The sequence below is a fragment of the Hypanus sabinus genome, chromosome 8 (genome assembly GCF_030144855.1).
Source record: "Hypanus sabinus isolate sHypSab1 chromosome 8, sHypSab1.hap1, whole genome shotgun sequence".
Lineage (NCBI taxonomy): Eukaryota > Metazoa > Chordata > Chondrichthyes > Myliobatiformes > Dasyatidae > Hypanus > Hypanus sabinus.
The window spans coordinates 134277189-134304168 of record NC_082713.1 but is presented as its reverse complement, the minus strand read 5'-3'; the positions used below and the strand labels follow the sequence as shown (position 1 = coordinate 134304168).

At 45.6% G+C, this 26980-nt stretch overlaps 1 protein-coding gene across 3 annotated transcripts in view; it reads right to left on the bottom strand.

Annotated features, from left to right (window-relative positions):
* Positions 1 to 26980, bottom strand: part of pot1 (protection of telomeres 1 homolog) — a 358923-nt gene that overhangs the window by 40160 nt on the left and 291783 nt on the right. For all 3 annotated transcript variants that reach the window (XM_059977893.1, XM_059977894.1, XM_059977895.1), the window contains one exon: positions 18882 to 19037. In XM_059977893.1, the coding sequence (XP_059833876.1) occupies positions 18882 to 19037 (156 nt within the window). The remainder of the gene's footprint in view (positions 1 to 18881; positions 19038 to 26980) is intronic.

Sequence of the window (26980 nt, the reverse complement as noted above, 5' to 3'; positions counted from 1 at the left end):
TGTCTTCACCAGGGAGGACACAAGCAATCTCCCAGATGTATGGATGGGCCAGGGTCATAAGATATCAGATGAATTGAGACAGATTGACATTAGGAAAGAAACTGTGATGAGTAGACTGGTAGGACTGAAGGCTAATAAATCCCCGGGTCCAGATGGTCTGCATCCGAGGGTTCTAAAAGAGGTGGCTCAGGAAATTGCGGATGCATTGGTAATCATTTTCCAATGTTCCTTAGATTCAGGATCAATTCCTGATGATTGGAGAGTGGCTAATGTTATCCCACTTTTCAAGAAGGGAGGGAAGAAGAAAACGGAGAACTATCGCCCTGTTAGCCTAACGTCAGTCGTGGGGAAGATGCTTGAGTCCATTATTAAGGACAAAATAGTGGCACATCTAGATGGCAGAAATAGGATTAGGCCGAGCCAGCATGGATTTACCAAGGGCAAATCATGCTTGACTAATCTGTTGGAGTTTTTTGAGGGTGTAACAAGGATGTTAGACGAGGGTAAGCCAGTGGATGTTGTATACCTAGATTTTCAGAAGGCATTCGATAAGGTGCCACATAGGAGATTGGTGAGTAAAATCAGAGCTCATGGCATTGGGGGCAGGGTTTCAACATGGATAGAAAACTGGTTGGCAGATAGAAAGCAAAGGGTAGCAGTGAAAGGGTGTTTCTCGGACTGGCTGGAGGTGACTAGTGGGGTACCACAGGGCTCTGTATTGGGACCACAGCTCTTTACGATTTATGTCAATGATTTAGAAGAGGGCATTGAAAACTATATCAGCAAGTTTGCTGACGATACTAAACTGGGTGGCAGTGTGACATGCGAAGAGGACGTTAGGAGAATACAGGGAGACTTGGATAGGCTGGGTGAGTGGGCAGATACTTGGCAGATGTCATTCAATGTGAATAAATGTGAAGTTATCCACTTTGGAAGCAGGAACAAGAGGGCAGAGTATTGTTTGAACGGTGTAGAGTTAGGTAAGGGAGAAATGCAAAGAGACCTAGGAGTCCTAGTTCACCAGTCAATGAAGGTGAATGAGCAAGTGCAACAGGCAGTGAAGAGGGCAAATGGAATGTTGGCCTTTGTTACAAGGGAAATTGAATACAAGAGCAAGGATGTCCTTTTGCATTTGTACAGGGCCCTGGTGAGACCACACCTGGAATATTGTGTACAGTTTTGGTCTCCAGGTTTAAGGAAGGACATTCTGGCAATTGAGGAAGTGCAGCGTAGATTCACTAGGTTGATTCCTGGGATGGCAGGGCTGTCTTACGCAGAGAGATTGGAGAGATTGGGCTTGTACACGCTGGAATTGAGGAGATTGAGAGGGGATCTGATTGAAACGTTTAAGATAATTAAAGGATTTGATAGGATTGAGGCAGGAAATATGTTCCAGATGTTGGGAGAGTCCAGTACCAGAGGGCATGGATTGAGAATAAGAGGTCAGTTAATTAAAACAGAGTTGAGGAAGAGCTTCTTCTCCCAGAGAGTTGTGGAGGTGTGGAATGCACTGCCTCGGAAGACGATGGAGGCCAATTCTCTGGATGCTTTCAAGAAGGAGCTAGATAGATATCTGATGGATAGGGGAATCAAGGGATATGGGGTCAAGGCAGGGACTGGGTATTGATAATGAATGATCAGCCATGATCTCAGAATGGCGGTGCAGACTCGAGGAGCCGAATGGTCTACTTCTGCACCTATTGTCTATTGTCTATCATGGCTGATCATCTACTATCAATACTCGGTTCCTGCCTTGTCCCCATATCCCTTTATTCCCCTATCCATAAGATACCTATCTAGCTCCTTTTGAAAGCAGCCAGAGAACCGGCCTCCACTGCCTTCCAAGGCAGTGCATTCCAGACCCCCACAACTCTCTGGGAGAAGAAGTTTTTCCTTAAATCTGTCCTAAATGACCTACCCCTTATTCTCAAACCATGCCCTCTGGTACTGGACTCTCCCAGCAACTTTGTCATTCTTTGTCAGCAGGCAAAGAACGGAGGTGGTTGACTTCAGAAGTAACTGTGGGAAATACTCTGTGGGTGTAAGAAGCAGCATTATCAGGTTCAAGTTTATTGTCATGGGCATACATACACCAAGTATCAATGCCATGAAAACTGGCTTTTTCCAGCAGCAGTGCAGTACATTCTAAACAAATTACATCAAACTTAACTTAAATAATACACAGATTGCATGGTCATAAACATGGTGGCAACTTGAGGGAAATACAGTCCATGGTAGAGTTCAGGTTTCTCAGAGTGGTTCAAGAACCTATAGGTATTGGAGGAGAAGCTGTTGTTGAACCTGAAGCTGTGGGTCTTTGAGTTTTCGGATAAGGTTTTCAGAAGAGTACAAAGCAGAAGACAAGGATGGAGGTTGAAAGCTGAGGTGGAGTGGGAGAGAAGGAGCAGAGTGACAAGGCTGGGAGGCAGAGCAGCCTTGCTGCTGGGATCTCGAGTGAGATGGGGGTGGGCCTGAATGACAGCGTTGCTGCGGTGAAGTGTGGCAGATTAGATCACGGCAGGGAAAGGCGAGCAACGCACCCCGGGAATGAAAAGGCGCGACGTGTGGGTGAGTAGCAAGACCTTTGGCCCACAGTTTTTGTCTTTAAAAGTGGTGGAGCAAGCTCTGAGCATCTGTGCTGGAAAACTTACGCTGTCGCAACTCTGAGCACTGGAAGATGCACCAGGTTCAGGAATGGACCTGAGGCCACATGCTAGATTACTCCCCAAATACAGGAAATTCAGTTAAAACCAGAGGTAAGACTATTCTCTCCAGAAAAACCCCTCGAGCAGGGTTCCCAACCTTTCTTATGTGGTGCACGAATACCATTGAGCAAGGGGGCCATGGACTCCAGACGGAACTCTTGCCCTACAAGCCTTCAGGGTGACCAGCATTCTGACAAAAGAGGTGAATTAACCAGATTTTAATGCATTAGCAAAACATCAGCCTTCTCATCACAGTGAAAGGTCTTCAATTTACCTGGAAGGTCTAACTCCATCAATACTTGTCCAGAAGGGTAAGGAAAATGAAGAGAGAGAGGACCACCCACGACAAACCTTTCAAACAATCTCAAGGTTGCTCCACTGACCCTTAGTATCCTCAACAAAGTAAAACCACCCTGGCCAGGTAAAGCTGCGACCTCTGCATGAATTATCTCCCAAACACATACTCTCTGCCAAGCAATTTTAACTAATAGGCTTTAATGATGTAATCAAAGTGAAACCAACCATCAATAACTTGGTATCTGTCATTTACTTTCATTACAAAACATTTAATTTGAGACGTCCTTTGAGAAAATCTGCAGCGAATGTCAAAGATACTTATCCGTCTAAATTTATCATTAATTCAGTCAAATTCTTGTAATCAACTGCATAAAGAAACCTGTTTAAATACAACACAAAAATACACGAGGGCCCGCATTAGCTCAATCACAGGCCCATTTAAAAGGATTACCATCAATCCATGGCTGCTCTCAATTGTAAATTATAACAGCATTCTCATTAACAAAAATAAACTCAGTTCTATTTAACGTTCAGCCAAGTGTGATGGATTTGAGAAACTTCCTTGCTTTGATTACTTGGAGGAGATTCTGTGTACTGAAAAGCAAACAGCAGAATATACTGTGGGAAGACACAGACCGTTGTCTACTCTCACCCTGGGGATGGAGTGGGGGGGGGGGGGGGAAACAGACCGTTGTCCACTCTCACCCTGGGGATGAAGTGGGGGGGGGGGGAACAGACCGTTGTCCACTCTCACCCTGGGGATGGAGTGGGGGGGGGGGGGAGACACACAGACCGTTGTCTACTCTCACCCTGGGGATGGAGTGGGGGGGGGGGAAACAGACCGTTGTCCACTCTCACCCTGGGGATGAAGTGGGGGGGGGGAACAGACCGTTGTCCACTCTCACCCTGGGGATGGAGTGGGGGGGGGGGGGAGACACACAGACCGTTGTCTACTCTCACCCTGGGGATGGAGTGGGGGGGGGGAAACAGACCGTTGTCCACTCTCACCCTGGGGATGAAGTGGGGGGGGGGGGAACAGACCGTTGTCCACTCTCACCCTGGGGATGGAGTGGGGGGGGGGGGACACACAGACCGTTGTCCACTCTCACCCTGGGGATGGAGTGGGGGGGGGGGGGCGCACACAGACCGTTGTCCACTCTCACCCTGGGGATGGAGTGGGGGGGGGGACACACAGACCGTTGTCCACTCTCACCCTGGGGATGGAGTGGGGGGGGGACACACAGACCGTTGTCCACTCTCACCCTGGGGATGGAGTGGGGGGGGGGGGGAAGACACACAGACCGTTGTCTACTCTCACCCTGCGGATGGAGTGGTGGGGGGGACACACAGACCGTTGTCTACTCTCACCCTGGGGATGGAGTGGGGGGGGGACACACACAGACCGTTGTCCACTCTCACCCTGCGGATGGAGTGGGGGGGGGGGGGGGACACACAGACCGTTGTCCACTCTCACCCTGGGGATGGAGTGGGGGGGGGGGGGAGACACACAGACCGTTGTCTACTCTCACCCTGGGGATGGAGTGGGGGGGGGGGACACACAGACCGTTGTCTACTCTCACCCTGGGGATGGAGTGGGGGGGGGGGACACACAGACCGTTGTCTACTCTTACCCTGGGGATAGAGTGGGGAGAAGAGTGGGTTAACTAGTACACTAATTCTCAGGAATTGTAATGAAATTGAATTGTCTTTATTTCTTACGTCCTTCACATACATGAGGAGTAAAAATCTTTACGTTACATCTCTGTCTGAATGTGCAGTGTGCAGATTATAGTAATTTGTAATAAATAATATGTACAGTAAGATAGACATCAGAACAGTCAATATAGCTTAGAAATACAATTGTGTCAACGTGAATTAATCAGTCTGATGGTTTGAGGGAGGGAGGGATAGGGAGAGAGGGGCAGATGAATAATTCACCCTGGGAATGGAAAGGCAGAAATGTGTGACTGAGCAGCAAAATTTTTGGCCGATAGTTTTAGTCTTCTGGTCCTGTGGGTGCATTTGTCGGTGCACGTTCTACCTGGGTACTTGACTAAGCGTGTGAGTGAGTGTGGGTCAGTGACTCCGAGTGTCTGTAGATAGTGATCCAGTTAAGTACAAGCAGTTTATAAAGTGATCACTCAACCTGCATTCGGTTTCCCCAATTTCAAGGAAGTCGCACTGTGAACATCGAATGCAGCAAGCAGACTGGAAAAAATGCAAATGAATCAATCGCTGCTTCACCTGCTGAGGGGGTCTGGGTTCCTGGATAGTAGGAAGGGAAGAGCTAAAAGAACAAGAGCTACAGCCACACGGGATCGCTCTTCACTACGGCTCCCTGGGGCTCTCTCTTGGCTCTCTTGCTGAGAGATGACCATCGCTTTGGTCCTGTCTGCAAATGATACTCACTCAATGCCTCTGTTGCACCAATATTCTTCATGTTTTAAAAATGACTACTGAGTCATTGCTTATCCAATGAAAAACCACTCAACCTGCCTACTCCTCCCTGATAGGCTTAGGGCAATGTGAGTTTACAGTATACCTGGAGAAACTTCTGTTTAATATCATCCAGTAAAAATTTCACCATAAAACAAAGAAAACCTGCAACACTCCCTCTTCGTACTGTTACCGTGGGAAGGAGATACAGAAGCCTGAAGGCACACAAGAACAGCTTCTTTCCCTCTGCCATGCGATTTCTAAACAGACACTGGAACCCATGAACACTACTTCACTACTTTTTTATTTCCTGTTTTTATTCCATTAATTATTTTAACTTAACCATTTAATAGACATATATATATTTCTTGTATTTCATGTTTTTCTCTATGCTTATCAAGATTTTCATTGTACTGCTGCAGTAAAATTAACAAATTTCAAGACATATGCCAGTAATACTAAACAGGAGACAGTACTGACAAGGGGCCATTAAACACAATACAACCAACCGCCAGTAGAGGTCACCAGAGACCTACATATCAGCCACTGCTTTTGCAGTACTGTAACTCAACCAGAACTTAACAACAGTTGTGAACAAGTGTGGGGGAGTGTGGGGTAAGAAAAACTACTTACAAAAATCATTTAATGCATTGTGTTCCATCTAATTATCCTGAAAATCTCTCAGTCTGGGAGTGTTGGATTAATTACAATCAGGTTCATTACCACAGGTGTGACATGAATTCAAAGTAAAGTTCAAAGCAAATTTATTATCAAAATACATACATCTCACTAGAAACTAGTGAAATACAATTGAATCAATGAAAAACGACACGACTATCAACCAATGTTTAAAAGAAGACAAACTGTGCAAATAAAAACAAAATAAATGAGTAATAAATTATATTGAGAAAATGAGTTGTAGAGTCCATAGGTCGTGGCGATTTAAGTTATCCATGCTCGTTCAGGAGCCTGTTCGGTTGAAGGGTAACTATTCCCGAACGTAGTGGTGTAGGACCTATGACTCCTGTCCCTCAGCAACCCATGTGTCTAATACCAACACAGGCACACACATGCACACGCACACCAGAGTATGTCTTTTCCACGTAGCATTTAAGGGCTAATTTCATTACAGTACCTCCATATTAGTCACAACTCATGGTGATCACTAGTAACTAGTATGGCAGTCTGTTTCATTTCTTGTAGCTGGAGAACTTCATTATTTTGCTGCCAGGAATTCATTAGCACTAATCAGATAGGAGCAGAAGGCCATTTGGCCCTACGGTCCTCCTCCACCATTCAAAAGTACGACTGACCTTCCACCTTTGTGCCTTTTCGTACCATATCCGTATGTCCCGATTCCTGAACACCCAGAAATCCATCAGCTCAGTTTTAAATTAATTCAATATCTGAGCTTGTTCAACAGCCAACAAAGAGTTAACAAACTCAACTCGATACATTTGCTCTATTTCTCTTTCCGCAGATGATGCCTGACCGGCTGAATGTTACCAGCACTTAGTAAGTTTTACTTTGCATTTCCAGCATCTGATTTTTCACTTGATGTCTCCAGGCTACGAGAGCAAGTCCCTGCTTTCAGCAGCTGGACAGAGCCTGGGCCCAGGAGGACTTTCAATGACATTGCACAGTGTGGTTCTAGCGGCCTCTGTTGGCTCGAGGTTGTGCTTCAGCCAAAGCAGCGAGCGCCACCTCACCACTCGAGACTCACACCAGTTAAGTTCATAATTTCAGCTTGTAATCTCTCATCCAGCCCACTGTTCCCCTTGGGAACATGGAGAGGAGGACAAGCCCATTACGATACAAGTACAAAGTTAAGCTTCACTCTATGAAATCTGGATGTAGAGACTCCTTACAGATGACGTTGAAATTGAACTCTGAACTCCGAGCTGCAATGGTGTCACGCTAACCGCAATGTTACCGTGGCAATCAAAGTCAGGAGCTCTCAACAAGAACTTGCTGGCGTTGGAGAGTGTACAGTGGAGGTTCATGAGAATTCTCTGGGAATGAAAGAGTTAACATATGAGGAGCATTTGATGGCTCTGGGTCTGAAGTTCAGAAGAATGAGGGGGATTCTCGCTGAAACTTATCAAATATTGAAAGGCCTAGAGAGAGTGGATCTGGAGAGGATGTTTCCTATAGTGGGGGAGACTAGGACCAAAGGTCACCGCCTGAGAATAGGGGGATGTCCGTTTAGGACAGGGATGCGGAGGAAGTTTCTTAACCAGAGGGTGGGGAATCTGCGGAATTTAGCGTCACAGACGGCTGTGGAGGCCAAATCATTGGGTATATTGAGAGCAGAAGTTGATGGGTTCCTGATTAGTAAGGGTAACAGGTTATGGGGAGAAGGCAAGAGAATGGGGCTGAGAAGGATGATAAATCAGCCATGATAGAATGGCGGAACGGACTTAATGGGCTGAACAGCCTTATTCTGCTCCGATGTCTTATGGACTTGTGTTAAAGGGAGAGCCTGCAGAAGCTAGGATTCTATTCCTGGGGGCTGAGGAGAATTAAAGGTGTCCTGATAAGGGTGTGGGGTGAATATACAGTGTTATCACAGGCAAAGGGAATCAATAACTAGGTTTAGGGTGGGAGGAGGAAGACTGAAACGGAATCCAAGGGACAATGGGGTGATGAGAGTATATGGAATGAGCTGCCAGAAGGAGTGTACAATACTGGGTATAACAACAATATATAAAAGACAGTTGCACCTGTACGTGGATGGGAAAGGTTAAAGGGGTACGAGTAAAATGCAAGCAAATGGGTCTAGTTTTGATGGCCATCTTGTTCAGCATGGACCAGATGGGCTGAAGAACCCCTTTTGGTGTTGTGGGACTCCATGACTATCATTGATCCTACACGGTCTTGCCTTGCTCTGCCTGCCTGAATTCACCCTAATGCCCACTGTCACCCTTTCACCTGGCCTCTGCTGCTGAGACCATCACCGGGGCCCTGAGGACAACACTCCACCTGTGCCCTTTGACCTTCAAAGTTCTCCGGCCTAAAACTAAACGACTGGCAGTGCCACACGTGAAGGCACTGGAGTGATTCTGGCCTTGCTTTCCTGCTGGAGGAGTAAAGCATTCTTGCCTACTATTGGGCGGCACAGTAGCATAGTGCGGCTTAGGATCTTCCAGATTTCAGAGTTCAATTCTGGTGCCATTCTGTAAGGAGTCTCCGAACGCCCGCCACACGGAATGCATGGGTTTTCCCTGGGCGCTCCAGCTTCCTCGCACAGTCTAAAGATGTACCGGGTCGGTTAACTGGTCTTTGCAAGTCGTTCCATGATTAGCTGAGGGTTAATTAGGGTTGGGGGGTGGCACGGTTCAAAGGGCTGGAAGGGCTTACTCCCTGCTGTATCGCTCAGTAAAAATCCAGAGCAACACACACAAAATGTGGGAGAAACTCAGCCAGTCAGATGGCCTCTCTGGAGGGGAATAATCAGACGACATTTTGGGACAAAAACCCTTCATCAGGACTGGAAAGGAGGGCGGAAGGAGCCGGAATAAGAGGGCGGGGGAGGGGAAGGAGGTCAGACTGTCAGGTGATGTGTGAGACTCAGAGGGGCAAGGTGTGTAGATGGCTTTGGGGGAGGGGGGATGAGGTAAGAAGCTGGGAGGAGACAGATGGAAGAGGTGAAAGGAATCTGGAGAGGACAGTGGACCATGGGAGGAAGGAAACGAGCACTACGATTTGGTTTCCTGTGTCTGACTGTGTGCCAGTTCTTGCGCATGTGGTTCAGCAGAGGGCGACAGAGCTACACGATGAACACCCACAGATTGCCGGACCGTTCCCCATGTCACTGCCCCTCCAAACTCCTCTCCATCCCAATGCACTCTCCAAAGCCCTCTGAACAATCCCACTCCCCCCCCAAATATCTCCCCTGTTCCTCCAAACTCTCACCTATCCTTTGCTCCCAGCATCCAGGTTTGCCTGCTCGGCCCTTCCCCGACCTTTCACTCCCACGGCTGAGTGAACCCATGGTGCTGAAGCCGTGCAGAGGGGCTGCCATCCCTGGAGGTAAACAAGGCAGGTCTGCTTCAGTTGGCCCTATCCTTTGTCGTGAATGGGACACCACGACAGCTCAAAGGGAGCACATTCAGCCCTTTGGGTCTGTACCCAGCCCATATGACTACCCCACTGGGATTAAACAAGAAATAAGGCATTACTAGCCGTTTGTGATCTCTTTGAAGGAACAGGTCCAAAACTTACATTTCATTAGCACAAGAGTCCAGGTATGCCAGTAACTGCAGTGAAGGAAGAAACTCAATACAGAGCACTGAGTGGGAGAAACCATTTAACCCCTCGAACATGCTGCACTTTCACTAAGACTGGAGCTGCCTTTCTGCCCCAGCACTTCCTGACTATCCCCATATCCCTGATTCGTCTAATATCCACAATTCATTCTTCGGAACCGACTGAGCCTTCAGTCCGATGGTGATTTCACATGGAAAACCAACAGGAGGGGATCGATCAGGGCCAAACCCATCACTTCTGCTTTCTTCATGCCAATGCTACAAACCAAAACTGATCACACACACAAATACACACACATATACACATGCATACACGCACAGACATTGGTCCAAACACACTTGCACATACATACATGGTGGTTGTCTCTCAGGATTCGAGGAAGATTAAACATTGTGCATTCATCTGTGGATACACATGTGGCTTCGGAGGCTGAAGGCCGAAGCACACACGAGGTTGCAGGTCGGACACAGAGTGCCGTTGTTGGAACAGGTGCACACACAGTTTTGTGACGTTGGTCTCGTGCTGCTGCAAGGTGCTAATTCCGGTCATCCTCAAAGTCAGGTGCAGCTTTTCTGGTCAGGGCGCGCCATGCAGCCCTGTCGGCTGCGGACTCCTCAAGTTGTCGAGGCTGGAGGTCTGCCCAATTGATGTACGATTTCAAATTGTCTTTTCATCTCTTTTTGGGGTGGCCCTGAAAGCGACTGCCATGCTGAAGCTCACCGTAGAGCAGCTGCCTGGGGATTCTTGTTTCACCCATGTGGATTACATGGCCAGTCCAGCGTAGCTGGGCCTGGAGGATCCTTGCCTCAATGCTTGTGCTGTTGGCTCTGGCAAGAACTTCCTGGTTGGTGATTCGGTCCTGCCATCGAATCCTCATGATCGACTGCAGAGAGTGCATGTGAAACTGCTCCAGCTATTTGATCTGCCTGTGGTACAGGGTCCAGGTTTCACAGCCGTACAGGGAGAGGTGAGGACCACAGCCTTGTACACCTTGAGCTTGGCTGAATGCTGACTATCTTTGTGCTCCAGAACTTTGACACGGAGTTTCCCGAGGTCCTGGCTGGCTTTCTGGATCCTTGCTATGATCTCTTTGTCAAGGGATCCATCACAGGAGATGGTGCTTCCTAGATACTTGAAGCTCTCCACATTCTTCAGGACAGTGCTGTCCATGGTGATGCATGGCTGAGGAGGGTGACTGCTTGGTACAGGTTGTAGGAGAACTGTCTTACCAAGGCTGATTGTCAGGCCGAACAGCTTTGAGGCTGCAGAGAGCTTGTCGACAATCGTCTGCAGGTGGTTCTCCTGGTGGGCCATGAGGGCACAGTCATCACCAAACAGGGCTTCAGTGATGAGCCTCCTCAACATTTTGGTCTTTGCAGCGAGGTGTCTCAGGTCAAACATCGATCCATCTCGGCGATATCTTATGTAAATACCCAGGTCTTGGTCCTTAACAGAATGTTTCAACACTTGGGTGAAGAAGAGGTTGAAGAGAACTGGTGCCAGAACGCACCCTTTCTTCACGCCATTTGAGATGTTGGAAATCTCAGATGGGGAACCTTCTGAGAACACTTCTCCTGTCGTGCCTTCGTGGAGCAGGCGGATGAGTGTAGTGAATTTCTGCGGGCAGCCAAGCTTTCTAAGGATGATTCACAGCACGTTTCTGTTGACCGTGTCGAACACCTTTGTCAGATCAATGAAGACAGAGTATAATGTCATGTTCTGGTCCAGGCACTTCTCCTGTATCTGACTGACTGCGAAAATCATGTCGACAGTGCTGCGTTCGGGACGAAAGCTGCATCGCAACTCGGGAAGGTTCTCTTCTGACACTGTTGGAATCAGTCTTTTGAGGATGATGCAGGCGAGGAAGTTTCCAGCAATGGAAAGTAGTGAGATGCCTCTTTAGTTCCCGCAGTCGGTCCTAGAACCTTTATTTTTGTAGAGAGCGATCATCGTTGCGTCTCAGGGGGCATCTCTTCTTCTCCCCAAGTGCTAGTCAGGGTGCTGTGGAAAGCCTCAAGTGATTCCTTGCTGAGAGCCTTGTACAGTTCAGCAGGTATTCCATCCTTGCCGGACGCCTTGCTACTGCTCATCTGCGTGATAGCCTTCTTGACTTCATCTATCGAGGGAGGATCATCTAGATCCTCGTGAATAGGCTGTTGGGGGATTTGGTCCAGAGCAGTCTGGTCGACAGATGAAGGGTGGTTCAGGAGCTGGCTGAAATGCTCTTTCCATCTGTGTTGGATGCTCTCTTTGTCCTTTAGCAGTGTGGATCCATCAGCGGACAATAGTGGAGATGAGCCAGATCTTGTTGGGCCAAAGATCATCTTGATGGATTTGAAGAGCAGCTTTGAGTTGTTGATATTGGCGAAGCATTGCACCTCTTCAGCTTCATGCATCTTGCGAATTTCCTGTTGGGCATGGGCCTGAAGGGACTTGAACCGTTCTTTTTTGGAAATGGAGCTTGGGTCATTTTGCCACTCCATGAATGCTTTGTTCTTCCTTCCCAGGAGATCCTTGATGGCAGTGTCATTCTCGTTGAACCAATCTTGGTGGTTCCGGTCCTCGGGGCCGAGGACTGATTTTGCTGTCTCCGTCACCATCTCTCAAAACTGACCCCACTTCTGGGTTGGCCCACCAGTCAGTGGCCCATTGACAGACAGCTTCTCATCAAGGGTGGTCTGGAACTTGCGAAGGTACAGCGGCTCTTGCGGAGTCTGGCAGTGTTAAAAGCTGCTCTGATGAACTTAGGGCGCTTGGGATGATGGGAGCAATACATAGCTTCAATGTGCTGCAGACAAGTCTGTGGTCAGTCCAGCACTCCGCTCCTCACATGGCTCTGGAGATGAGGACATCCCAGATGTCTTGGCGACGTACTAGATCATGTGCCAATGCTTGGATCTTGGGTGCATCCATGTTGTCTTGTACTTACTCGCCAGCCTGAACACTGTGTTTGTGATGAGGAGGTCATATTTTGCACATTTGATAAGGAACAAGAGGCCGTTGCAGTTTATATGGGCAATACCATGTTTGCCTAGAACCCCTTCCCAGCGAATGTGATCGCGGCCTACTCGGGCATTGAAGTCACCGAGCAGGATTGGCAGGGACTGAGCACAGAACAGAGCTGAGGTCAGTGTAGAACTGTTCAATGGTCTCGTATTTGCTGGTCATGGTGGGGGCATAAGCGCTGATGATTGTTGCGTGACGTTTGTGGCTGAGGGGCAGATGTAGCCACATAAGCCTTTTGCTGATTCCCACGGGCAGGTCGGAGAGTTGTTTCAGGAAGCTGGACTTGACTGAAAATCCAACTCCATGAATACCCTCTTCATCTTGCACTTCTCCTTTCCAAAAGAAAGTGTGGCCGCTGGTGTTTTCATTCAGGGACCCTTCCTCCGCAAGCCTGGTTTCACTTAGGGCTGCGATGTCGATGTTGTAGCGTGGAAGTTCCTTGGCAACAATGGCTGTTCTTCTTTGGGGTCTTGCTGAGTTCTCTCTGTCCATGAGTGTGCGGGTGTTCCATGACCCTAACGTAAGTTTCTTTCTCCTCCTTTGAGTGTAACCGCATTAGCGGATGAACTGCCAGCCGCGGCAAGCTGGCCAGTTATCTGTCTGTAGGGCAGGCAATGTTTAAGCCACCTTTTCTAGGCCCCTCCCTATCAAAGGGCGAGCAGTGCTGTCCTGAAAAGGACTGCTCAGTCGTCACTGGTGCTGCTGGACTCCTCTGCTGCCCCGGCTACAGAGAAGAACGACCACCTGCCCAAAGACTGCCTACGTGCGGGTTTGTGACTACAACTCCCAGTGGTCACCTCCACCTGTTGTTTCACCCCTCCCCCATCACCGCAGGACCTGTAAAAGACTGGTAGGAATTGAAGGTTGGGAGATGGATATTGCACAATGTAACCGGTGCGTGAAAGACATTAAAGTGGAAAAGCCTCACACAGAGACGATCCCACTCTCTCGGCCTCAGAAGTCAGGATCCAGTGGCATGAAAAATCGTTCCGTCTGGCAACTTCCTTGGCTGCTTAGGAGGGCCACATCTTCTTAAGTGCTCTACGCACTCCACGACGCGCTGCTGCAACGCCTTCTCAGCCACCGAACCCCCGGGGTTTCCTCCGCCTGATCCACCGAAGCAGTCTCCGCATGCTGTGATGAGCAAATTCCCATCTCACCAAGGGTTTCAGACCCATTGGCTACCCGCACCTGGTTTAGCCAGCCTGTCGAAGCTGTTGCCCGGGGTGTGGCCGCTGCCGCATGCAAACAGCTACGAGGAGCCACAGGTGAGAGCTGGGCATTGGTGGGGACCAACAGATGATGAGCCAGTCGTCATCTTCATGGGGTGCATGGGAGGGGTAGCACCTCTAGATGGGGGGCTTGTCGCACATACATACACAGGCAGTATAGGCAGACACACAAGCATACTAACAGTACCGGATCACTGCAAGACTGACGGACAGTCCTTACTGAGTTTCGAAGAATACCATGACAGTAAACTAACCAGTTGACAAACGATCCATACTGAGGTTCGAAGAGTTACCATGGCAGCAAACTGGCCAGCTGACAAACAGTCATTACTGAGGTACTAAGAGTTACCATGACAATAAACTGACCAAATGTCGAAGAGTTCTTACTGAGGTTCAGAGTTAATCATGACAGTAAACTGACCAGCTGTCAAAAAGTCCTTTCAGAAGCTCGAAGAATTAACAGGGCCATAAACTGACCAGCTGACAAATGTCCCTACTGAGGTTTGAAGAGTTACCATGGCCATGAACTGACCAGCTGATTAAAGAAATGCTGCAAAATGACCAAATGTAGACTAGGCTGTTTTCAGAACACCAATTCACTTTCAGGATATTTAGTGAAAACACAGCCAGGAATGATCAAGTGTGGTGATATATCCCTATCAGCTCAACGACACCTCCGTTAAACCATTCTTTATTGGCTATCGTTTGCATCAGTCTTCACTGTGGAAGACATTGGCAGTACAGTGGAAGTTCCAGGTGTCAGGGGTCATAAAGTGTGTGGAGTTACCATAACTAAAGAGAGGTTCTTGGAAAACCTAAATGTCTGAAAGTCAATAAGTCACCTGGACCGGATGTACTGCACCCCAGTGTCATGAAAGAGGTGGCTGAAGAGATTGTGGAGGCATTAGTGAAGATTTTTCAGGAATCAATAGATTCTGGAGTGGTTTTGGAAGACTGGAAGATTGCAAATGTCATTCCACTTTTCAGGAAGGGAGAGAGGCAGACGAATGTAAACTATAGGCCAGTTAGTCTGACCTCAGTGGTTGAAGTTGATTATTATGGATGAGGTCTCAGGGTATTTGGAGGTACATGGTAAAATAGGCCGTAGTCAGCATGGTTTCCTCAAATCCATTGGAATTTTCATAAGAAATAATAAGCAAGATTAACAAAGGAGAATTGGTTGATGTTGTTTACTTCAATTTTCAGTAAGCCTTTGAGAAGATGCCACACATGAGGCTACTTAACAAGCCATGAACCCCTGGTATTACAAGAAAGATTCTGCCATGGATAAAGCAGTGACTGATTACCAGGAAGCAAAGAGTGGGAGTAAAGGGAGCCTCTTCTGGTTGGCAGCCGGTGACTAGTGGTGTTCCACAGGGGTCTGTGTTGGGACCGATTCTTTTTATGTTATATGTGAATGATTTGGATTATGGAATTGTTACAAAGTTTGCAGACAGTATGAAGATAGGTGGAGGGGCAGGTAGTTCTGAGGAGGTAAAGAGGATACAGAAGGACTTAGATTAGGAGAATGGGCAAAGAAATGGCAGATGCTGGGAAGTGCATGGTCATGCATTTCGGTAGAAGAAATTAAAGTGTTGACTATTTTCTAAATGGAAGGAAAACAAATAATAATTGAGCTGCAAAGGAACGTGGGAGTCCTTGTGTAACTTGAGTCTCTGGTGAGGAAGGCAAATGCAATATTCACCTTCATTTCAAGAGGACTAGAATATAAAAGCAAGGTTGTAATGTTGAGACTTTATAAAGCAGTGGTAAGGCCTCACTTGGAGTATTGTGAGCAGGTTTGTGCCTCTTATCTTAGAAAAAATGTGCTGAAACTGGACAGGTTTCATGAAAATGATTCCTGGATTGAATGACTTGTCATATGAAGAGTATCTGATGGCTCTGGACCTGTAGTCAGTAGAATTCAGAAGAAACAAGGGGTGACCTCATTGAAATCTATCAGATGGTGAAAGGCCTTGATAGAGTGGATGTGGACAGGAAGTTTCCTAAGGTGGGAGTGTCTAAGATCAGAGGACACAGCCTCAGAAAGAGGGCTGTCCTCATTAAACAGAGATGCAGAGGAATTTCTTTTGCCAGAGAGTGGTGAATCTGTGGAATTCTTTGCCTCAGGCATCTATGGAGGCCAAGTCTTTATGTATATTTAAGGCCAAGGTTGATAGATTCTTGATTGGTCAGGGCATGAAGGGATACAGGGAGAAGGCAGGAGACTGGGGCTGAGGGGAAAATTGGATCAGCCATGATGAAATGGTGGAGCAGACTCAAAGGGCCAAACGAACTAAATGTACTCCTATATCTTATGGATTACAACTCTGCTTTCAATACGATATTTCCATGCAAACTCATCTCCAAACTCCTAGACCTGAGCCTCAACAACTCCCTTTGCAACTGGATCCTTGACCATCTGACCAAAAGACTACAAAAAGTTAGGAAAGGCAACAGCAACTCTGGCACAACTGGTTTCAGTCCAAGGCTGTATCCTCAGCCCTCCACTCAGTATTCCTCGCAGCTGTGTGTCCAGATTTGTGGCTAAGCCCATACACAGGCTTGCACATGACTCCGCTATAGTGGGCCATATGTCAGATAGCAACAAGTTGGCATTGTAACTGTAGGGACTCCATCCTCTCCTTATTGGAACATCCTGAACAAGGAGATAGCATCTTAAAATATAGCCTCAACTGTTGAGGGCAGAGATGAGAAGAAATTTCTCTGCCCAGGGAGCAGCGAGTCTGTGGAATTCTCTGTCCAAGAGAGTTGTGGGGTTCAGTCGCTGAGAATGATAAGAGTTCGGATTTGAAAGGTCAAGTGACATGGCATAAATAGGAGAAGGTGATATGGTACAGTGTCAAGCATGATTTTACAAATTGGCTGATTAGGCTTGAGAGGCCAAGTGGCCGAATCAGTCCTCTGTGGCTTTATATAGTATGATCCCCATTAGTCTGCCCATTCTTCTAAATAATATTTTTATTCTCTTTACCAACAATTTAAATGAGATGATTAAAGACAATGCAAGTGGGTCTATTGAAAATGGACAAAAGATGATGCTGGATTGGGGTTAGGTCTATCATTTCACAGTTCTAAGCATACGGCATCAGTGCTTTGCCTCAGCAGGCAGGATGATGAGATTTTGCCGAAGACGCTGATGGTCGATCGAGACGTGACTGTCATCCTGCGTGGCTTGGGATCACAAGTCACGTTCGATAGCAGCAAATGAGCATACATAGCAGAAACTGTTTTCTAGCAAGCAGGACACAGGGTAATTTGACAGAATTTAAGAAAACTACCACTAGTATAAATAATAGATCTACTGGTCACAGTCTGGGCAGGAAGATGTCTCATTGCAGAAATGACACTGAAAGGTCGCGAGCCATATATTCAAGAACATACCAAGTGGGCAAAACAAAAATGGACAGGAAAGATCCAGGTCCTGCTGACTATGGCAGCTGATCAGAAACCAAGCACAGTCTCATTTCACAGCTGGACCAAACTGTTAACTCTGTAACCAATATGGAGTGAACAATTTATTTATTGAGATGAAGCAAAGTGGAAACAGGACAAAAAGGGATTTTCTATAGTGATCACCTCGTGGAAAGTGAGGCAGCTTATGATCCAGTATCGCTCTGCTCACACTGATGTACAAACCATTCCAGCTTCCACCAGGGAAGCAGAGCAGGAGGAATGGGGAGCAAGGAGAGCAGAGACCACAATACCACAAGCTACTGCCAGTCCCACTGGGCCGTCCTGTTGGCTCCAGCTTGAAGGGGATATTGTTCTCTAACAGTAGATTCAAATCTGAATGATTACTAAAATATACACTATTGCTGCTCCGACTTTTCTCATTTGACTTACGATATCCTTTACAAGCATTATCTTCTCAAGGAAGGTCTGATGAAGGGTCTCGGCCCAAAATGTCAGTTCTTTATACCTTTCCATAAATGTTGCCTGACCTGCTGAATTCCTCCAGCATTTTGTGTGTATTACTTCCTTGAAGTCTCTTTCCATCCTCCTCTCAATAGACTAGCTGGCTCTGTTAAAGGAGTCAAACTGGACAGACTGGAGACTGTGGTAGAACAAAGGACCCTACGGAAAATTCTGGCAATTCTGGACAATGTTTCTCACCCTCTGCATGCCACCTTGGCTGAACAGAGGAGCACTTTTAGTAATAGAGTAAGACAAGTGTGTTGCTCCAAAAATACTTTATGAGGTCATTCTTACCCTTGACCATCAGGCTCTATAACAAGTCAATCTTTAGCTGGGTAAGTGATGACCCCCTCCTGTTAAGACTGTTTGAGGTAATTTATCTTTCATTCTTTCTACTTCTCTTCTATTATTTATATCTGTGCTCTTGTAATGCTACTGTGACACTGTAAATTCCTTTGGGATCAATAAAGTATCTATCTATCTCTCCCTCCCTCTTTTGGTAATGCTTTATTTTGTAATCAATTGTCTGCCCGTAACACTTCTAACGATTCTAGTTCATTTCATGATGTGCTCATACACAACGGATTTTTATGGGTGTATTATGTTTACAAGAATTACCAAAGCAGCTTATTGTTGATGTTCCTTATAAAATGATACATGTCATATGAAATCAACTTAAAATTCATCCACAATAAAATGCAATGCTTATATATTTTGTTTATAATTTTTGTCAGATTATGAGCAATTCATTAGATGTCTCTGGTTTTAGTTCCCCTTTACTCTCCCCTCTACCCACCCCCTCTTTGTTGTAATTGCAAAATGTGAAATATTAACAGAAAATGTTCCAGATACTCAGCAGGTCTGGCAGCATCTGTGGAGAGAGAAACAGGGTTGATTCAGGTCAATAACCCACTCGGCAGAAGCCATCATTTCTGATTGCTGCCATTTCCTATTTCTCTGCCAGCTATCCTATACTGTCGGTGTGCAGACAGGGTACCTTGAGGGAGTTGGCAACTCTAGTGTGATTATCGTACACCAGTACGTCCACAGCCATCTGGCTCAGTCCACGGATTTCACTGAGATCTCCTTCCAAGGCGTCCGCGGCCACTGGGACCAGCCTCAATGGGTGTGGGCATTTGGTGCCATCCCAGACCTGTTGGGAAAAATCATTTTAACATTATGCCCAAATTTAATTAACATTCACTCAACTTTCTGCTATAAACGACTAACGTAATAAAGCATATACCATCATTCTAGCTTGCTGTACTCCCAATTCCCTGCTACAATAGCACTTGACATCAAGTGTAAGCCTTTGTGTAGTTTGGCCAAAATGGATTTCATAAAAATAGTTCTATTGGATTTTATTTTTATCCAATACAAAAACCATAACATTTCTCATAATAAACTAACATGAGTCCTCTTATGCTTTTAGTTCAGTGTATGCCTATTTAATAGTTGGTATTTCCCTGTAATCAAGGACAGCAGACGTGCTAAATGCTCTCGTATAGTTTCAGAGCAGTTTCCTATAGCCCTCAATCAGATTATTGATCCAAACTGAAAAACACAATCCTACCTCAACGAATGAACATTACAGACCACCTTTTGCACTAGCATGGAATTGTCTCTAATTGCATTTTTGAACTAATGTAATTTTTAATTTTTTTTTTGTACAAACTAAGCATAAATTGTACTTAAGTCATGCACAGTGTGTTTTCTAATGTATACACTTGTGATGCTGCTGTAAGCTTTCAATTGCGTGTACCTCACTGTACTGTGCACAAGACAATAAACTTGACAAAGTATTGGTGGGGCAAACAAAATGCTGGAGGAACTCAGTGAGCCAGGAGGCAACTATGGAAAGGAGCACAGTCGACGTTTCAGGCCGAGACCCTTTGGCAGGAAACGTTGACTTCTTTTTTCCATAGATGCTGCCTGACCTGCTGAGTTCTTCCAGCATTTTGTGTGTGTTGCTTGGATTTGCAGCATCTGCAGATTTTCTCTTGTTTGTTAAGGTACTTTTGGGCAGAGCTAAGGTGTGGAAGCCAAATGAGGACCTGTGGCTGAAATATTTCAAAGATTGTGGTTGCTGCAAACAGGTTGTATGCCATTGTTATAAATGATATTTAAATAAAGTGCAGTCATTGTAAAAGATTGAAGATAACTCTGTTTTTATCCAAATATATTGTTAGATGCTTGTTTCATTTGTAACTGGGCCTAAAATGAAGATGAATGTCACTTTTTACAGCCTTAGGTTGTATCAATGTCCTGTTCAATATTACAGATCAAGAGCAAGGTCGACACAAACACATTCTTTAACCTGTAGATCACGCACAATGTGGAAGCTCAGTCTCAGATGCCAATTCAACAAATTGTATTTTTGAAAGGAATTGAATATTTTTATTTTGAACGAGACTTAGCAATTACAATGACAGCATCAACGCTGACTGCCTTACAGACAAGAGCAATGCACAGTAAAGCTATGCTGTTCACATTTAAATTATTTAAAAAGGCATCAAGTCCCAGCTAACAAATGATCTGGTCAATGGAAAGGAGTGCAATAATCTACGATTGTGACTTTGAACCTGATTAATCGGTTGCTTTCTGCTACCATCAGGTGCTTGGGATTGAGAAATCTAACTCAATGGGAAAAGTTCTCTGCGTGAAGTTTAGAGAAACTCTGGTCAATGTTAGGGCTTTAACTCCCTCGTTGTCAATTCCTAGACCGGGGGTCGGCAACCTGCGGCTCCCGAGCCATTTGTGGCTCTTTCACCTCTGTGCTGCGGCTCCCTGTGGCTTTGGGAAATAATTGGTCAGTATTTAATTAAAATGTATTTTATGTTAGTTTGTTAGCTTTTGAAATGTAATTCTAAATTTGAAGATTATGGTGATCTTGTACAATCTAAGTGTGGCGACACATTTCCTCACAAGTAGCCAGCATTCCGGCTAAGGGAGATAGCCTACGGGGGTTTGTGAGTACGCGTCTTTTGCAGCATCTGCGTCCATGGGGGCTGGGTTGAGGGAGGCTTAAAAGCAAGGCTGTTTAGTTCGAATAAAGCTATCTTTGACTGCAGTTTACTGACACCGCTACAACGTGTTTTTATCGCTGGCTGTCCAGACGGAAGGTGCTGAAACGCTTTGTCGCGTGTCTGGAAGAAGTGAAAACTTTCCTGGGCAGCAAAGGGCTCACCTTTCCTGAGCTGCAACAGCCAGAGTGGCTGGAAAAGCTACACTTCATGGTAGACATGACAGCGCACCTGAACACGCTGAACACAGCTCTTCAGGGGAAAGGACGCACAGCCCTGCACATGTTGGAGGATGTTTTGGCATTCGAGCGCAAGTTGACGTTGCTTGCCAGAGATTTACAGAAAGGCACTTTGTCTCACTTCTCCAATTTGAGAGAGTTCAAACAAGGTCACGACATGATAATTTCGGAGTATTTACATTCTGCAATCATCGCAATGCAAACATCGTTTGGGAAACGCTTCTGTGAGTTCAGAGAGGAAAAAAACACATTATCCTTCCCGGTCACTCCCTTAAGCATCGATCCTTCCCTACTGAATACGACTGCATTGTCAGGTGTGAGTCAACCTGATCTTGAGATGGAACTGGCCGACATAGCCGACAAAGACATATGGGTGTCCAAGTTTAGACGCTTGACAGCAGACCTTGAAGATGTTGCCCGTCAGAAGGCCGTTCTTGCTCAGAAACACAAATGGAGTGATATTGAAAACCTTCCAAAACCGGACAAACTTGTGTTCGAAACATGGAATGCTATGCCCGACATTTATGTAAACATTAAAAAGTATGCGCTTTGAGTCCTGTCGATCTTTGGATCCACATATGTAAGTGAGCAGGTGTTCTCCAACATGAACTTTATTAAAAACAAACATCGCGCATGCCTCACAGATGACAGCTTGCGATCCTGTGTAAAGATGAAGGTGACGTCATACAGCCCTGATGTGCAGACGCTGTGCGCTGAGGTCCAGGAGCAGAAATCCCATTAACCAAGTATGATAAATATTTTAATTGCCTATTATTTTATGTATATTCATATTTTTTCATTGTTCAGTGAAATAGTCCTTTTATTTTTCAGGCTGACAGCTGGCTGATGTTATTTTTGGTTTGCTGCTGGCGGAAAATTTAAGTTCGGCGTTTTTCATAAATACAAGAAGGACTCAAATAGACATTGAGTATTTTACTTAAAAGTAACTTTCAACCCAACGTCTTTTTTTCGGAGTTCAAAATGTTTTTGTTGCATGCAGAAATGTAATTTCGTTTTCTCTGCAGGAGTTCATCAATTTCATAAATGCAACACATTATAGTTTGTTTATACATAGCATAAAGGCAAAAAAAACGTTGTATGCAGTGTTATTTCATTTTAAATGTCAAACGGGTTTTGCGGCTCCCAGTGTTTTCTTTTCTGTGGGAAACGGGTCCAAGTGGCTCTTTCAGTGGTAAAGGTTGCTGACCCCTGTCCTAGACCATCCAGGGCCCCGAACAGTCCTTCCAGGTGAGGCGACACTTCGCCTGTGACTGTTGGAATCATAGTATTTGTATTCGGTGCTCTCAGTGTGGCCTCTTGCATATCAGTGAGACCTGATGTAGATTGGGAAACTGCTTCGCCGGGCATCTTTGCTCTGTACGCCAGAACAAGTGGGATCTCCCAGTGGCCACCCATTTTAATTCCACTTCCCATTCTCATTCCGATATGACCATCCATGGGCTCCTCCACTGTCGGGATAAGGCCACACTTCGGTCAGAGGAACAACACATTATATTTTATTTGGGTAGCCTCCAACCTGAAGGCATGAACATTCATTTCTCTAACTTCCAGTAATACCTCCATCCACCCCTTTCTTCGCTATTTCCCATCCCTTTGTCCCTCTCTCATGTTATCTCCTTGCCCACTCATTGGCTCACTCTTGTACTCCTCCTCCCTTCTTTTTTTTCCATGGTCTGTCTCTTTCACCAATCAGCTCCTAGCTCTTTGCTTCATCCTTCTCTGTTCAAGTTTCACCCATCGCTTGGTGCTTTTCTCTCCCCTCCCCCAACCTTTCAAATCTACTCCTCAGCTTTTTTTCTCCAGTCCTCCCACACTGGGCCTCCTACAATTCACCTACCAACACAACTGATCAACAGATGATGCAATAGCCACACCTCTACACCCTGTCCTTACACGTGTGGAGAAGAAGGATGCTTCTGTGAGATGCTGTCGGACTACAGTTCAGCATTCAACACCATAACATTTTCCAGGCTAGACAAGAAGCTCAGACACCTCAGCCTTCACCCTGCCTTGTGTAGCTGGATCCTGAACTTTCTGTCAGATTGCCAGCAAGTGGTAAGAGAGAGTTCCCTCACCTCTGTCCCTCTGACCCTCTACACAGATGTCCCTCAGGGCTGTGTCCTAAGCCCCCTCCTTTACTCTCTGCATACCCATGACTGTGGAATCACCCACAGCTCCAAACTAATGACATTACCTTGTTTGGCCTTATCTCAATTACAAGGCAGCCTACGGAGAAGAAATCATTATCTTGACATGGTGGCGTCAAGAAAACAACCCCTCCCTTGGTGTCGCAAATAAAAAAGGAGCTGGTTGTGGACTACAGGAGGAATGGAGACAGGCTAACTCCTATTGACATCAATGGATCTGGGGTTGAGAAGGTGAACAGCTTTAAGTTCTTCAGCATAAACATCACCGAGGATCTCACGTGGTCTGCACATACCAGCTGTGTGATGAAAAAGGCACAACAGCGCCTCTTTCACCTCAGACAGTTGAAGAAGTTTGATATGGGTTTCCTAGTCCTAAGAACTTTCTACAGGGGCACAATGGAGAGCATCCTGACTGGCTGCATCACTGCCTGGTATGGGGACTGTACTTCCCTCAAATGCAGGACTCTGCAGAGAGTGGTGCAGACAGCCCAGCACATCTGTAGATGTGAACTTCCCACTATTCAGGACATTTACAAAGACAGGTGTGTAAAAGAGGCCCGAAGGATTACTGGGGACCCGAGTCACTCCAACCACAAACTGTTCCAGCTGCTACCATCCGGGAAACAGTACCGCAGCATAAAAGCCAGGACCAACAGGCTCCGGGACAACTTCTTCCACCAGGCCATCAGACTGATTAACTCATGTTGATAAAATTGTATTTCTAAGTCTGTCCTGTTGTACATACTATTTATTATAAATTATTATATATTGCACATTGATGGAGATTGAACGTAAAGATTTTTACTCCTCATGTAAGTAATAAAGTCAATTTAATTCCTGCTGATGGATTTCAGCCCGAAACGTCAACTCTACTTTTTTCCACAGATGCTACCTGGCCTGCTGAGTTCCTCCAGTTTTTGTATTTGTTACTCGGATTTTCAATATCTGCGGATTTTCTCTTGTTTGAGAACATGCCCAATTTGTCTCATCAATGCCTTGTACTTCACCACAACATCCCAATGTTTATACTCAATGTTCTGACTGTTGTCACTGACATTGAGAATAACTGAAGGAGAACTATGGCTGACAAAGGAAATCAAAGACTGCACAAAAAGCAAACGAGAGGGCAAAACATATTGCAAAACCTTGTCTGAAGCTCATCGATTGGGTAGCTTTTAAAAACTAACGGAAGGCAAATAAAAAAGCAAAGAAAAAATGAATTAAGGAGGTGAGCTATCTGATAATTTAAAAGAGTCTACCAAATAAATAGCAAAAGAAAAGCGGGAGAATTATGCTGGAGAGGTAATAATGGGGTAGATGAACTGAATGAGTATTTTTATTTTAGACCTTAAGACATATTTTGCATTAGTATTCACCATGGAAGACACCCTCAGCATGTCAGAAGCTCAAGAATGTCAGGGGCTGAAGTGAGTGTAGCTGCTATTTATTAAGGAGAAGGTGTTTGGGAAGCTGAAGGTAGATAAATCACCTGGATCAGAAGGAATATACCTTTAGGGTTCTAAAAGAGACAGCTGAAGAGATTTTGGAGACATTGGAAGTTATCTTTCAAGAAGCACTAGCTTCTTGAGGAATGGAATATTCCAAATGTCACTCTATTCTTCAAGAAGAGATGAAGCAAAAGTAAAGGAAATAATAGGCCAGTTAGCATGACTTCAGTGGTCGGGAAAATAGTAGAACCCATTATGAAGCATAAGGCTTTGGAATACTTGAAAGCACATGACAAAATAGGTCAAAATCAACATGGTTTCCTTAAGGGGAACATTTTGCCTGGCAAAGCTGATGGAATCCTTTGAGGAAATAACAGGTAGGATAGGTAAAGAAACAGTTTACTTGGATTTTCAAAAGCCTTTGACAAGGTTCAAAGTTCTAAGTAAATTTATTATGGAAGCACGTATTGTCATTATAAACAACCCTGGGACTTACTTTACTTTGGGCACTCACAGTAAGTACAAAAAAGCGCAATAGAAACAATGAAAGACCCCACACAGCAAGATGGACAAACAACAATACACAAAAGATAACAAGCTATGTCAATATAAAAAGAAAAAAAAACAGTAAGAATAGTAAATAAATAAGCAATAAATATCGGGAACATGAGTGAAGAGTCCTTGAAAATGAGTCCATATGTTGTGGGAGCAGTTCAGTGTTGGTGTGAGTGAAGATGAGTGAAGTTATACCCTCTGTTTGAAGAGTCTGATGGTTGAGGGGTAATAACTGTTCCCGAACCTGGTGCTGTGGGACCTGAGGCCCTTGTTCCTCCCTCCTCTTGGCAACAGCAAGAAGACAGCATGCTTGAACAGTGAAGGTCTTTGACTGATGTTGCTTTCCTCTGACAGCGCTCCATTTAGATGTGCTCACTGAGTGACGGGGAGGGCTTTATCCACGATGGACTAGGCTATATCCTCTACCTTTTGTTAGCTTTTCTGTTCAAAGGCATGGTGCCTCCATACCAGTCTGGGATGCAACCAGTCAATATACCCTCCACCACACCATATAACAATTACAGCATGGAAACAGGGCATCTTGGCCCTTCTAGTCCGTGCCGAACGCTTACTCTCACCTAGTCCCACCGACCTGCACTCAACCCATAACCCTCCATTCCTTTCCTGTCCATATACCTGTCCAATTTTACTTTAAATGACAATACCGAACCTGCCTCTACCACTTCTACCTGGAAGCTCATTCCACACAGCTACTACTCTCTGAGTAAAGAAGTTCCCTCTCGTGTTACGCTTAAACTTTTGCCCCTCTCAACTCATGTCCTCTTGTTTGAATCGCACCTACTCTCAATGCAAAAAGCCTATCCACGTCAACTCTATCCCCCTCATAATTTTAAATACCTCTATCAAATCCCCCCTCAACCTTCTACGCTCCAAAGAATAAAGACCTAACTTGTTGAATATTTCTCTGTAACTTAGGTGTTGAAACCCAGGTAACATTCTAGTAAATCTCCTCTGTACTCTCTATTTTGTTGACATCTTTCCTATAATTCAGTGACCAGAACTGTATACAATACTCCAAATTTGGCCTCACCAATGCCTTGTACAATTTTAACATTACATCCCAACTCCTATATTCAATGCTCTGATTTATGAAGGCCAGCATACCAAAAGCTTTCTTCACCACCCTATCCTCACGAGATTCCACCTTCAGGGAACTATGCACCATTATTCCTAGATCACTCTGTTCTACTGCATTCTTCAATGCCCTACCATTTACCATGTATGTCCTATTTTTATTAGTCCCACCAACATGTAGCACATCACACTTATCAGCATTATACTCCCCCTGCCATCTTTCAACCCACTCTTCTAACTGGCCTAAATCTCTCTGCAAGCTTTGAAAACGTACTTCATTACCCACAACGCCACCCACCTTGGTATCATCTGCATACTTACTAATCCAATTTACCACCCCATCATCCAGATCATTAATGTATATGGCAAACAACATTGGACTCAGTACACCACTAGTCACCGGCCTCCAACCTGACAGTTATCCACCACTACTCTCTGGCATCTCCCATCCAGCCACTGTTGAATCCATTTTACTACTTCAATATTAATACCTAACAAATGAACCTTCCTAATTAACCTTCCGTGTGGAACCTTGTCAAAGGCCTTACTGAAGTCCACACAGCTACAG